At 31.8% G+C, this 13177-nt stretch overlaps 3 protein-coding genes across 6 annotated transcripts; 1 reads left to right on the top strand and 2 right to left on the bottom strand.

Moving 5' to 3' along the window:
• The first annotated feature begins 263 nt into the window (after window positions 1-263).
• LOC105703908 (mitochondrial-processing peptidase subunit alpha) lies at window positions 264-3559 on the top strand. The gene is made up of 11 exons (XM_012432687.1): window positions 264-313; window positions 789-1039; window positions 1135-1214; window positions 1284-1469; window positions 1537-1629; window positions 1691-1863; window positions 1944-2058; window positions 2155-2363; window positions 2453-2618; window positions 2690-2822; window positions 3218-3559. Exons 1-11 carry the CDS (start codon window positions 264-266, stop codon window positions 3394-3396), a joined length of 1635 nt encoding a protein of 544 aa, XP_012288110.1. The 3' UTR covers window positions 3397-3559.
• Window positions 3560-4635: 1076 nt separating this feature from the next.
• Window positions 4636-13157, bottom strand: LOC105703909. 4 transcript variants are annotated; one of them, XM_023432114.1, is made up of 10 exons: window positions 12960-13157; window positions 11912-12126; window positions 11599-11826; window positions 10215-10411; window positions 9330-10151; window positions 7145-7321; window positions 6796-7064; window positions 6499-6710; window positions 6001-6133; window positions 4636-5330 (listed from the first exon to the last, which is right to left on the bottom strand). In XM_023432114.1, the coding sequence occupies exons 5-10, from the start codon at window positions 9380-9382 to the stop codon at window positions 4909-4911; spliced, it is 1266 nt and encodes a 421-aa protein (XP_023287882.1). In that variant the 5' UTR covers window positions 9383-10151; window positions 10215-10411; window positions 11599-11826; window positions 11912-12126; window positions 12960-13157; the 3' UTR covers window positions 4636-4908. The 4 variants fall into 4 exon arrangements, with proteins under 4 accessions (XP_023287882.1, XP_023287883.1, XP_012288112.1 ...); XM_023432115.1 differs by lacking the exon at window positions 11599-11826; XM_012432689.2 differs by lacking the exons at window positions 11599-11826; window positions 11912-12126; window positions 12960-13157 and having other exon boundaries at window positions 10215-10971.
• On the bottom strand, window positions 7315-9332 carry LOC105703910 (protein FAM81B-like). The gene is made up of 3 exons (XM_012432692.2): window positions 8259-9332; window positions 8031-8189; window positions 7315-7512 (listed from the first exon to the last, which is right to left on the bottom strand). Exons 1-3 carry the CDS (start codon window positions 8466-8468, stop codon window positions 7384-7386), a joined length of 498 nt encoding a protein of 165 aa, XP_012288115.1. The 5' UTR covers window positions 8469-9332; the 3' UTR covers window positions 7315-7383.
• Window positions 13158-13177: the final 20 nt, after the last annotated feature.

The raw sequence follows: 13177 nt of genomic DNA, 5'->3' as shown, positions 1-13177 counted from the left end.
AAAATTCATTTAAAATCGGCGCGCATTAGCCAACATTCTATAGCGCATGCGCTGTACGTATTTAAGAGCTGTTGAATCCCATGTATTTAGTATATACGTAGTATAGCCTGGTGTATACTACGTACTAAAACGAATTCGAACACGGCCTGAGTAAATGATCTTCAGTATTTTGTCGTGCGTTGTATGTTTCATACGCCTTTTTCCAAATATACAATTTCAAATGACTAAATTTATATGAATCAAGTATATTAAATAACAAAAAAATGTTGGGTAGAATATCCCAGGCTCCATTGATTGCGGCGATTAAAAACAGGTAGTATGCTGGAAAATGAAATAATTGGAATTTGGAATTCTAACCTCATTGCATTTCATGCCGACTAATAGGCGTGCGGGATTATAATACTAAAGAATTTCAGTTAATTAGATTGATTAATTGCCAGATTTACTATTTACCTTTATATTAATACTTTCATCAAATATCGTTTAATGTCATGATTGGGCATTGTCAGTAGATATTTTCTTTTCCTATATCTATATATATATATATCATTGCTACTGATATTTCGTCATATAAGTTATAAATAATAAAAAGTGTATATGACTTCTGTTATAATGTATGATATGAGATTATTGATCTATTAATTTATTTATAAATGTTCAGAATTTGATTGTTTCATAACAATTCTACATGGGCTTATTGATAATAAAATAGTGTATTCATATATAAAAGACCTTCACAGTTTACCAGTTGATAACATTTTCTCTGATTATTTGCAATTGCTATCCAGTTCGTCCCAAGGAAATTGCCTGAATCGATGGCAAAGATGTAAGTTTTCATCGCAGATGAAATCACCTTCGGATGTCCAATCAACAGAGACTATTTCTCCATTTCCACCGTTAACGGAACCTATCCCTAATCTTCCAAAACCTATCTATGCTACCGCCAAAGAAGAACACCAAGTGACACAAATCACAGTTTTGCCAAATGGTCTGAAAGTTGCATCTGAAAATCGTTTTGGCAAATTTTGTACTGTGGGTGGTAAGCACACTAGTTAAAAAATTATATAAATATAAGTACACCTATAGTGTGATTTATTTGAATAACATGAAACAACATTATTGGCATATTTTTAGTTTTAATCGACTCAGGTCCACGATATGAAGTAGCATATCCAAGTGGCATATCTCACTTCCTTGAGAAACTGTCTTTTAACGTAAGTCATTAGCTGTATACATTAGGAAAATTGAGTTTTTCTGTGCATCTGTAATAAATCTGTTTACAGTCGACTAAATCTTTTGAAAGTAAAGATGCAATAATGCTAACATTAGAAAAGCATGGAGGAATTTGTGACTGCCAGGCATCACGAGATACATTTGTCTATGCAGCTTCAGCAGAACGTCAGGGGTTGGATATGGTGACCAGAGTATTAGGAGACATTGTTTTGAGGCCTCAAATTACAGATGATGAGGTATTTATATTAATCAGAACCTTTCAATAATTATTACAAAAGTTTTATAAGTAAATCAATATTGTAGTTGAATGCGGCCAAACAAACTGTACAATTTGAACTAGAATCACTACTAACAAGGCCAGAACAAGAACCATTACTAATGGATATGATACATGCGGTAAGATACTATTAAAATATTTTTGAAAGTAAACTTTAAGTTTATAGATCATTTTTATCAGGCTGCCTACAGAGATAATACATTAGGTTTGCCGAAAATCTGTCCGAGTGAGAATATAGAAAATATCAACAGACAAATTTTATTCACATACCTAAAAAATTACTATACACCTGCCAGGATGGTAGTTGCAGGAGTTGGTGTTCACCACAAAGATTTGGTAGAAGCAGCACAAAAGTAATGATGCATTTCTATACTATTTTCGCTTCTTTAAAACGTTTATCGAAATAAGGTGTTACTACATTTTTTCCATGCAGATATTTTGTAGATGAGAAACCGATTTGGGAAGAAGATGATACTCTTCTTCTGAAGGATAAAAATCTTGGTTTGGTGGATCACTCGATAGCACAGTACACAGGCGGTTTTCTTTTAGTAAAGTATTGTTCTCAATTACACTCTATATAAAAGTAACGTCATATAAGTGCGTCTACTTTTATAACTTACAATTTGTATAATAAATTACAACAGGAGGAATGCAATGTTCCTGTGTATGCTGGACCTAGCGGATTACCAGAATTGTCTCACGTCGTTATAGGTTTAGAGGGTTGTTCTCATCAGGATCCAGATTTTGTTGCAATGTGTGTATTAAATATGATGATGGGTGGTGGAGGCAGTTTTAGTGCTGGAGGTCCTGGAAAAGGAATGTACACTCGATTATATACTAATGTTCTTAATAGGTAATTTATAAATCAAATTATTGGGAAGTAAGATACATGACTGAAATATATAACTACATTAATTATTGTACTTTTTGCATTGGTTTTAGGTACCACTGGTTGTACAGTGCAACAGCATATAATCATGCCTACACTGATACAGGATTATTCTGCATCCATGCTTCTTCTACCCCTACACATGTTAGAGAAATGGTTGAAGTTATCGTTCGTGAAATGGTTGCAATGGGTGGTAATATTACGGATAGTGAATTAGCAGTAAGTTTTTAATTTCTACTTTTTTACTGTACCTTTTTCAAAGTATTCTATGAAAATTCATTGCATTTTAGAGAGCAAAAAAACAACTACAATCGATGCTTCTTATGAATTTGGAACAAAGACCTGTAGTGTTTGAAGACATTGGAAGGCAGGTTTTAGCAACTGGAAGCAGAAAACGACCGGAATATTTTATTCAAGCAATCGGTGAGTTGACCTTCATTGTTACATCTCAAAATTACATATTGCAGTTCAACTTTGTTATAAACATGATTTACTGTAAGTGGCTTTCATTACACAGATGTAGAAACATATTTTCTAACAGTGTTGTAATAATTTTTTAAAAGTATATACATTTCTCTAAACCTGTGTAAGAATAAATTAATGTTTGTATTCTCTTGTATTATAATACGATGTGTATTATACACAGAAAAATGACAAGTGCATACATGTACGCACGTTGAATAAGGTATAGTGTTATGTATAATAATGTTATGATGTATGCACTTGGCATCAAATAGCATTTTCATTATAAATTATTAACTTAGATGAACTGTAGTTTTAGAAGGATAAATGAGAATGATTATTTTTATTTCATACAGACAAGATAACAAAAGACGATATCACCAAAGTAGTACGTCGCTTACTCAAATCACCACCAAGTGTGGGTGCCCGAGGAGAAGTGAGAAGTATACCATCACTCGCTGAAATTCAAGCAGGGTTCCTTGATGAACAAGGTCGATTGCCTGGCTCGCGAAATAGGTTATCACTTTTTCGTTAACGATTTTATGATGAAACTAACTAGTTATTCTAGGTTCTTCTCAAGAAGTGTTTCCTCAAAACGTAACGCATCATTTATGAAAATTAAAAAATGAGAAAGGCTTGGCGTAGTAGCAATCCAATACCTGTCAAGTACAGCTCGATAAATAAAAATAAGAAATTGAGAACTGATGGAATGCGATTACTCCAATCAGAAAAAGAACATATGGAGGAAAATCTTATGAAAAATAACTCACATGTAATTTTTCTCACCGTAAATCAAATTCTTCGGGGTCTCAGCAGATAAATATGTTCTAATCCATATTTATGTTTCTAATATATTCATTCTTATCATTTTGCGTAAATATAAGTTTTGTGACAACTATCACACACGGTAAAAAATGAACATTAATGAATGTTTCTCACTCTGTTATTAAATCTACTATGACTAAATTATGTAGATTGTATAAATAGATAGAAAGTAAATATTTAAATATAAATTATCACGATACTTTGCAAAGTTACTCAATATTCTGTATTACTTCAAAACATTGTTTCATAAAGTCTCATTTAGATGTTTCTTTACTTTTTATTGGTGTACTGAAATAACAGTAAAAATATGAAACTTCAAGGTTTATATAAATTGCATAATTACCACGGAATATATTGTTGTGTTGTGTCACCATAGCAAACGTATTTAATGTCATAAACTTTCAAAAGCATTTCCATATTTTGGTTCCAGTGTTTTTTAAATTCATCCCAATCTATCATAAACTTGCTTATTTCTTTCTCCGTATTTTCAACAACATTGTCATATAACTTTTGGACTGTCTATTGGGATATAATATTTTCTGTTGATAAATGAATTATTAAATAAGATAATTTGTACCTACTTTTGCATATTCATCTATAATGACATCCATTTCAATATCATTGTTAATAATATGCTTCCTGAATTTCATAACATTGTATTGCATAACTGGCGTCTTGTATGAACTGCTGAAGCTTCGCACGGCTATAGATGATTTTCGGTCTAAAGCTTTCGAAATTTTTGAAAGTGAAATGCGTTGCGGCATATTTAATTGATACCGTTCGATAAATATCTTATTAACGTTTCCATCTAATGAAGTAAATTTAGAGTTACTTATAAAATTTAAAACTTTATGATTTAAGGTAATAAATTGACTCAATGTAAACGTATTGTTGGTGTGTTTAGTAGATGTTTCTTTAACCGCGTGAAATTCTTTATACATTTTACTTGACAAATTTTCGTCTGCATTCTCCATGGAGAGTTTACTACTAACATTAAGCAGTCTTTGATTTAAGATACTATATAAATCCAAAGATTCGTCCAAATCTTTTAATTTATGAACAACAGCCCTCAGTGGTTCAATCGATAGTAACATTGTTGGTTTATACGAATCACAAAGCTTTCGTAGGTTATCCTATATAGAAGAATATGTTTAATAGAATAAGAAAATATTTATCAGATTTTTGCATATTAGTAGTTAAATAGCTCATAACAACTGTACAATTACTTAATTTTACATGAAATGAAAATTATATTATGAAACAATATATCCAATAACTGAGACAAAATGTAATAGAACTTATTAAATAACATTTTTCTTATCTGGTGCAATTCTTTAACGCTTACTTTATATTGTTCAAATGTAAGTTTAATATTGTCACATAAAATCTGTTCATTTTTTCGTAAGTTTCCAACTAATGTCTCCGAAGAATTCCTATGACCTGGATATCCATGTGACACTTTGAGACTTTCTAATACTTTATCACGTCTAGTAAAACCTTCTTTGATCATATTTTCTACCGTAGTAATCATATGTTTCTTCTTCGACATGATAGGAACAATATGCATCTTGTTAAAATATTCAACACACTTCAGAATCCAGTTCGCTGTATATTGTTTCAGTACTTCGTAAATTCGTAAATTCTCTGTTGGAAGGACAAAGTTTCTGTTATCAATCGTTAATTATAGTATAATGTCACTTAAATAATTTGCGAATTCACAATGACAGAGCAGCTGTAAAATCTCTCCATTATTTTGTCAAACGACCTTCTCGAGAATTTTAAATTTTCAGATCGGACCCAATTTGTAATCCTATTCGATAGAATTGTACACACCAAGTCATAAGTCCATGACAACATTAGGGAGCGCATGCACAAAGATCAAAGTTTGGACTTATGCACCTTTTTTACTTTGAACAACAATAACTATTACAAAATTAGACATTAACTACCTTTGCAGTAGATCTTTGAGTTTGCCACATTACGCGTGTATCGAGAATTAAAAAATAAGTCCGACATTCAATCCCATTGTTAACTGGCAATTTTACAGCGCTAGTCGTTCCGGTACGAGTTAAAATTACATTTTTGTTTTCGTTTCAACCCATTTGATTATCTTCTAATTAGACTTTAAAAGGGAATTATTTTTTTGCAGTCCGTTTTTTTTTTATTGAGTGTACTTTTTGGTTTTAGGGTCAACTCTACTGTAGTCTTTATTGAAAACTTAAAATGTTCGAGTTGGGTTGCCTGAGAAAGAACGCCTTATACAAAAGGTTATTATGCAGATTTGTAATTATCCCATATGAAAACAAATCATTACCTGCCAATTTCTTTATCCAAACATCCTCTGTTTGAAGAAGATAACAGTGTAACCGAAGTACTGTCTTCTGCATTAAATCATGGTACATACTGTCCGATATTTGCTTCGGTTCTTTCACAGACGAGAAAAAACTCTGTAACATTTTATTACATCGTCCCATGAGTTAAAATAAAATATTACCTAATGGGTACTATACTGTATACAATGGCGGACATGAATGCCTCCCCTGCAGATACGGCATCGCCTGTGCAGGATGAGAGGGCATCGATGTCTCTCAGTGTACAATGGCGGACATGAATGCCTCCCCTGCAGATACGGCATCGCCTGTGCAGGATGGGACGGCATTGATGTCTCCCAGTGTATAAGGGTAGCAATGTGTTCGGTAGTAACGCAAGTGTGTTTAGACGATATGACATTTCTGACAATATTTTACGTGAAGTAAAAAATCTTAAGCATATATCACGGAATTTTCCTCGATTTATTATATAGCCATTGTACCATTGCTTTTTCTTGAATGCGGATGAAGGTGCTCCAAATGATATTCATAACGATTGAAGCAAAGTGGTTTCCATCTAGTGTTAGATCATTTGAGCCAAATAGTACATTCATGTAATTAGTTAAACTCTTTGAGATATTCTGCCTCTTGCTTTTACTTTGAAATTCTCCGTTAGACCTCACGTCTTTGAAATTATAGCATCCATTTATTGGTACTGAAACAATTGCAATTAATTATTAATTTAATTAATAATATAAAACTTAATATAATGTATTGATATATTTCCTTGTTGAATTTACTTCTTACAGCAGGAACTGGTATTTTTAAATCTTCCATTCTATCACCACTCATACTCAAGACTGAAAGCCAATCGTTAACTAATGGACTTACAGGTATATTTTGTTGTGAATAACTTATATCGGTTTCGGTGAGATTTATGACATTGACAGCAAACTCTTTAGTTTCGTCATATAGTTTATTTATCAGTTGTTCAATAGATATTTTGCATCTGTCCAATGTAAGGGAAATTTCCTCATGAAATTTCACAACATGCAGTATACCATCCGTGCTAGAAAATATTAGAATATAGAGTACGTCTTGAACGCATTATCGCAAACAATATACAACAGAAATTTATGCTACACTTACTGGTACAATATTTTATTTTTTTTCTGTTCGAGCTCTGAAATTATTCCCTTAATTGTCTTTTCCAACTTCGAAGTGCTTATTATTGCTGCACGGTCTATCAATTTCTTGCATGATATTAATTCCTTTTGAAAAAACTTATATTCTTCATTGTTAAAATTACCACCATCTTCAAATAATCTACAGAATTACATACATGCATTAAAACAAAAGGCTCCACATTTTAACATTTCAGTATACACTCACTTAATTGTTTGAAGGAACGTATTGTTTTTATCATGTAAATATGAAATTTTGCTGTTAAATGAATCCTGATAAGTACTGATGCTGTCTTGTAACATCTTTTCGCATTCGTTAAATCTTCGATTGATCTAAGCAAATGAAAATATACCACTAGTAATGGAAGGAATCCCTCTAATAAATTATGCATGATGATTTAATGCACACAGTGTAATTTTTGAAGGAATGTATTGTTTTTATCATGTCAATATGAAATTTTGCTGTTAAATGAATCGTGATAAGTACTGATGCTCTCTTGTAACATCTTTTCGCATTCGTTAAATCTTCGTTTGATCTAAGCAAATGAAAATATACCACTAATAATGGAAGGAATCCCTTTAACCAACGTCTTAGAAAAATAATATCAGTGAAAAGTTCATTAAATTAAAAATAAACGTTAAAAGTGAGAATTATTTTGTGATCTTTTTAGTATCCATAATTAGAAAAAGCGACAAATATTTGGCATTTTTTAAAATTGAGGATTCTGAATGTGCAATAAATATTCTATCACGGCCAAGGAAAACCTCATGCTTTTTTTACTGCTGTTACGTTATTAATATTTATTCTTTTCACGTTTAAGTGGAATTTTTGAATAAATTAATTTAAATACCTTGTTTTGCAGATGTTTGATTTTAGCGAATGTTTGTATTTCATTAATCAAGTTTTCTAAATCTACCAAATCTTTCATATAATCAGTTGAATTTGATTTCTCTTGGAGCAAAAACTTTTCTAAATTAACAGTCAGAGCTTGAAGCTCTATATGTATACCCTGAAAGTTTATAATACTTTATCCGAATAGATCAATTTTTATGTTTTAATTCGTCAACGCCACACTAACCAATTTGTGTTGCTTCAAACATGTATTATGATTGCGTATTTCATGAAGCCGAAGATCGTAAACTTCTTTGCGTATTTCATCATGTTGGCGTGAATTTTCTTTCAACTTTTCCTCCAATATTTTTCCACAGTCATAAACATTTGTATTCTCCCAGTTACATGTTATTTTTAAGATATCAGTAATGAAATTACTATGATGTGATTGTATCATATTTGCGACCCTGCAAACGATAGATTTATCCTATCATGAATTAAAAAATATCGTAGATAAAGCATATTCCTTGCTTTATTCACAGCTGTAAAAAATTGTCTTCCAATTATGGTTATTGTACCAGTTTCCAACATCAGTGATGGCGAAGCATATAAGATATTTACAATACGTTTATTATACTAACAACGCTGACAATATCACTTATTCTACACATTATAAAATTTAAGTATTTAAAATGTTATGCAGATAAAAATGCAATAGTTTGTAATTAAGAAGGCAGAATGCTACAGAGGTGTCTCGACATTATATGAAAATCAGTTTCTTTGTTTATATACAATTAGTTTCAGTGCGATACATCTCACATACCGATCTGTTTAAACATCAAAATACGTTGTAATACTTAAATTACTTTATAAATCACCGAGTGTAGAGGTTGACAACTCACTTAAATCTCCAATTTATCAACGAAGGCGTTTGATTCGTGCAATTGTTTATCTGTAATGGGATTTCTTGCCAAGAATTCTTATCAAAGTTATCAGAATAACAACCTGTATCCTTGTCAGGATTTTTCTTCAATAATTGTTCAAGTTTAGTTTCAAGTATTGGAACTAGGTTTTCTACCAATTTAGTGTACTTCTTTATTGCGTTATATTGATCTTGAAATGTATTCTTGTATCTGTGGGATAATTTAAATGGTCATTAATTGCGAATGCAATGAATGTGTAATTTTATGCATGATTGCATGCATGATGATTTAATGCACACAGTGTAATTTTTAAAAAGCAATACTGTAAGTACTTCAAATCAAATATTATAGACATTTGGTCTGTTTACAAAATCCATGTTTCGAAACAAACGTACTTCCGTTGTAAAGTTACCAGAATATCCAATGAAGCATTTACATGCTTTTCCATTCTCCTCTCGTCATGTTCTTGTCTCAGACTTGCTATCTGACTCTTCAACTTACTTTCCTCATTTTTACAGTTTTCCTCCCCTTTAATACCGATGTTGTTCACAGAAATTAAGATGGACTCCTTTATTTTAGATAACTGACTTTCTTGCCATGCCCAAAATGAAACGCATTCGTACAAGAAGTTAATCGTTGCCAGTACTACTTCATCTATTTTATGCAAATTTCTTTCTTGCAATTCCTAGAAACAAAAGTATTGTCATTGGGTCAAAGCATTGTGTGTGCGTCATTTTGTAATTTCTGTATTTTAAAAAACACTTATCATACGAATCATTACTTTGCACATAAACTGTGGAACTTAGATACTTCTTGAAGCAACATATTCGGTAATCTTTTTTTTATAAAATTAAATAATACTATTGTCTGAAAGTGGCAAGTGAATTTTATATTTCCGTTAGAAATTTTGTGGCAACTGGAGCAGATTAAATTACATCTTCTATATTAAACGGAATGTTAGGATAATCTTTATATCGTCTGTAATGGAAGTTGTAAGATATATCTAATAATAAAGAATCATGCCTGTAATTTAAAAATGATTCCATCGAACACTTCCTTCACAGATTGAATCATCGTATCCACACTCGTGATACTTTGTTGTTGAGGACCAATATTCGTCTCAACATTTTTAATGTTTTCAGCATGACTGCAGAAATCATTATATATACTTGAGAGTTTGTTCCGATACGAATTGATCAGGTTTCTAACGGAGTCACCTAATAAAATTTATACAGAAGACATAACGAAGAATGTCTTTTATAATTGTAATTGTTTAGTACCTAACGTTGCAGCCACATTATTTAACTCTGTACTCCAGTAGTTAATATCCTCTTCACAAAATGGAATATTCACATCCCATTGTTTTAATGTTCTTTGCATTAGATTCTTCTTTTCGTTCAATTCTGACATTGCTAATTTACCTTCATCACTGCTCATAAATATCATTTCTGGATTTTGTAAAATTTCGTAGTCTAACCTACAAACATTGAAGAATAGTATTTTGCAATTAAATGGAGGTAGCAGACATTTAACCATGTTTAACCACTTCGGTACGGCGCTTATCGGCCGGCGAGTTCATATCACGGCTGTCGACTAAAGTCGACGCTCGGCTGTGTGCGTTCATCTTTGGCCGTCGACTAAAGTCGACGCTCGGCTGTGTGCGTTCATCTGTGGCCGTCGCTATAGTCGACGCTCGGCTGTATGCGTTCATCTGTGGCTGTCGACTATAGTCGACGCTCGTACCGAAGTGATTGAGCATATATGAAATGATGGCATTTTCATTTCCAACAAACACGCTTTTACTCTAGAGCCTTTATAGTTTCAAAATGAATCGCTTTCTGACGTTTCGCTTGTAAGTCTTCTACCCAATTTTTTAATTGCAGCCAATATGTGTCAGTGAGCAGGCACAATTGTAAGTATAAATCTGCGTACATCCTGTAATTTTCTGATGCAGCTTCATCATATTTCTAATAAAGACAAAGAACGATATTTAATCATTAATCCAGTTATTGAAGTACATCAAGAAAGCTTGAAACGAATCATGTTGCATGCTGCGGGTTATTGCCATACTCTTTACATATACAAAGGAACGAAAGGGTACCCGGTCATTGATACAAGGGTTAAAAAAATGTTTTACATTGCCTTAAATCCTTTTTCTGAAATATAAGTTAGGAACTTTTAATTTCAATAAATTCCATTTTATATGCCCAAGAGATCGAGAGGGATTGAATTTCGCTTTTTATCTTTCATTGCCAGCGGAATAAGGTCTAAAGAAAAAATCAGGTACTCACTGGAATTAAAATTTTTAATTCCATCCCAATCCACAAGTTGGCTCAATATTACCTCGTTTTAATGAATTTTGTTCAAGGATAAATTATTTAATTAAATGTTTAATCACTCGATTTAAAGACCCTTTGAAATTAACTAAAATATTTGACACAGGCAACTATTAATTGGAAATTTAGACTCGGAAAATGTATAAAGGAATATAAAGAAACATAAAGAAATGTGTAAAAAACAATTCATTTAGTGAGCATGGGCACTCCTAAATATTAGGCTGATGCATAAGTTAATTTATAATGGCGTTTTTTTACACGTAACGTAACATGTAAACAAACCCCATTACTTATTCATCAACCCAATACATTGTGGTAAAAGGTATACCTGCATTTCCTGTTCCACATACTCATCGATTTGATCCGGTAAAAGATGTGAAGCTTTCCGCAAGATTTCATAGTACTTTTGTATAATCGGTTTTGCGCAATCCCTCCGTTTTGTTTCGATTTCCCTCAAATGGTCATGGAATTGATTGATTAGAAGTTTCTCACGATCGATCAAAATCCCTATTCCTTCCCAAGTTGATTCGTAGTCCATTTCATCCAAATCTAAGAGCTAATTGCCACATTCCATAAATGTCAACGATAATAAAAGAATCATGCATTATATAAATGTAACTCATTGAAGTTTTGACAATTACATCTACTTTATGTAGTTTGTCTTGTATACGTTCAATTTCATTACGAAGCCCATTAATTTCAATCTGGAGTTCTTCGGTACAACTTCGAAGTTCATCCTCATACTGTTTAGAAATTGTTAGTAATGCGCCGTTCATTTCATTGCACGATTTTTCATGCAACCTCTTCCTCTTCGCTAGTAATCTTTTAATAGCCGTTGATGGTTTTGAAACACTCACTGAAATTGTTAAAGACAGATATAAAAAATAAAACTACTTCGGATTAACATTACTTGAGATATAGAAGTAATTTTTACAGTTAACGTCTTATTGTATACAATTCTAACCAAAAGTGAAAATTAGCAATTATATTTCAAAGCATTTCTATGATTTAATTTAACACATTCAGTGCCATATGTATTCTGAGACTTTCCGTTCAGGCCACGTAAATTGTATTATATTAAAGCATTTATATCATGACGGTCACTGCCACTGATGACTGTCGTGGCGTTGAATGTGTTAAGCTATATGTAGAATTACCAAAAATAGAGGAAAGTTCTTCAACAACTCGTATTTCTTCTAATAATTCTGAATTCATTCTGATGCAGTTTCATCGATTTAAGCATTTAAGATGACACCATGTCTAGGATTTTTTTGTTTTCCAGAAGTATGTCTTCCATGCGTAGAACTGAACCGATTGTCAATCTATTAATCTACACTGAAGTTATATAGTGTATATTTTTTAATTAATTTTTCTAAATCTTTATATACTTCTTGCTAATTCATGTCTGTATACAATGTATCATGTATAAACCTGTATCTATGTACAAAAATAGTATATTTTGATACACATACACATACAAGGTTATCACAATATATCAGATTTATCGGAAGTTGATGTAAGAAAGAAACACTATCCCTTTAAAGATAAAGTATTTTTTTATGAAACTGCAGGAAACATATGAATATGCTCCTTTTTACTCCGCAATGACATTTTTTGGAGGGCCTTCATCTTACATTTAAAATACTTTCAAAAAGAAATCAAAACCAGTGTAATTAAATGAACGCTTACCGAACAAATTGACTGGGTTTGTATTTATATTAATTAATTCAAAGATATAAAATATATTTTATATTAAATAAAATATTTGATATATATGCAACATTCATAATGTATTATTTGTATTGATCAAATGTATGTTCTGTCCAGTTTTTGTATTAACGTTCGAAATATTACATATATTCCTTCCTATAAAATGACAACTTTGTTAAGAAATAATTGGTTAGAAT

Source organism: Orussus abietinus, unplaced genomic scaffold (genome assembly GCF_000612105.2).
Source record: "Orussus abietinus isolate OABI.00-Male unplaced genomic scaffold, Oabi_2.0 scaffold237, whole genome shotgun sequence".
Taxonomy (NCBI): Eukaryota; Metazoa; Arthropoda; class Insecta; order Hymenoptera; family Orussidae; genus Orussus; species Orussus abietinus.
Note: the sequence above shows the minus strand (reverse complement) of the source record. Positions and strands in the feature narration are given on the sequence as shown.

Bases quoted from the DNA above. Each gene is read 5' to 3' on its own strand.
- LOC105703909 (XM_012432688.2), bottom strand. The intron at 7,065-7,144 runs GTAAGTGTAGCA...AATATTTTCTAG, and splicing joins AAAAATAAAATATTGTACCA to CACGGATGGTATACTGCATG. The intron at 6,711-6,795 runs GTAAATTCAACA...CAATTGTTTCAG, and splicing joins ACCAGTTCCTGCTGTAAGAA to TACCAATAAATGGATGCTAT.
- LOC105703910 (XM_012432692.2), bottom strand. From the start codon at position 8,468: ATGATACAATCACATCATAGTAATTTCATTACTGATATCTTAAAAATA. The intron at 8,190-8,258 runs GTTAGTGTGGCG...ATAAACTTTCAG, and splicing joins GTTTGAAGCAACACAAATTG to GGTATACATATAGAGCTTCA. The intron at 7,513-8,030 runs GTATTTAAATTA...TCATTTGCTTAG, and splicing joins TCAAACATCTGCAAAACAAG to ATCAATCGAAGATTTAACGA.
- LOC105703908 (XM_012432687.1), top strand. From the start codon at position 264: ATGTTGGGTAGAATATCCCAGGCTCCATTGATTGCGGCGATTAAAAAC. The intron at 1,470-1,536 runs GTATTTATATTA...TCAATATTGTAG, and splicing joins CTCAAATTACAGATGATGAG to TTGAATGCGGCCAAACAAAC. The intron at 1,864-1,943 runs GTAATGATGCAT...TTTTCCATGCAG, and splicing joins TTGGTAGAAGCAGCACAAAA to ATATTTTGTAGATGAGAAAC.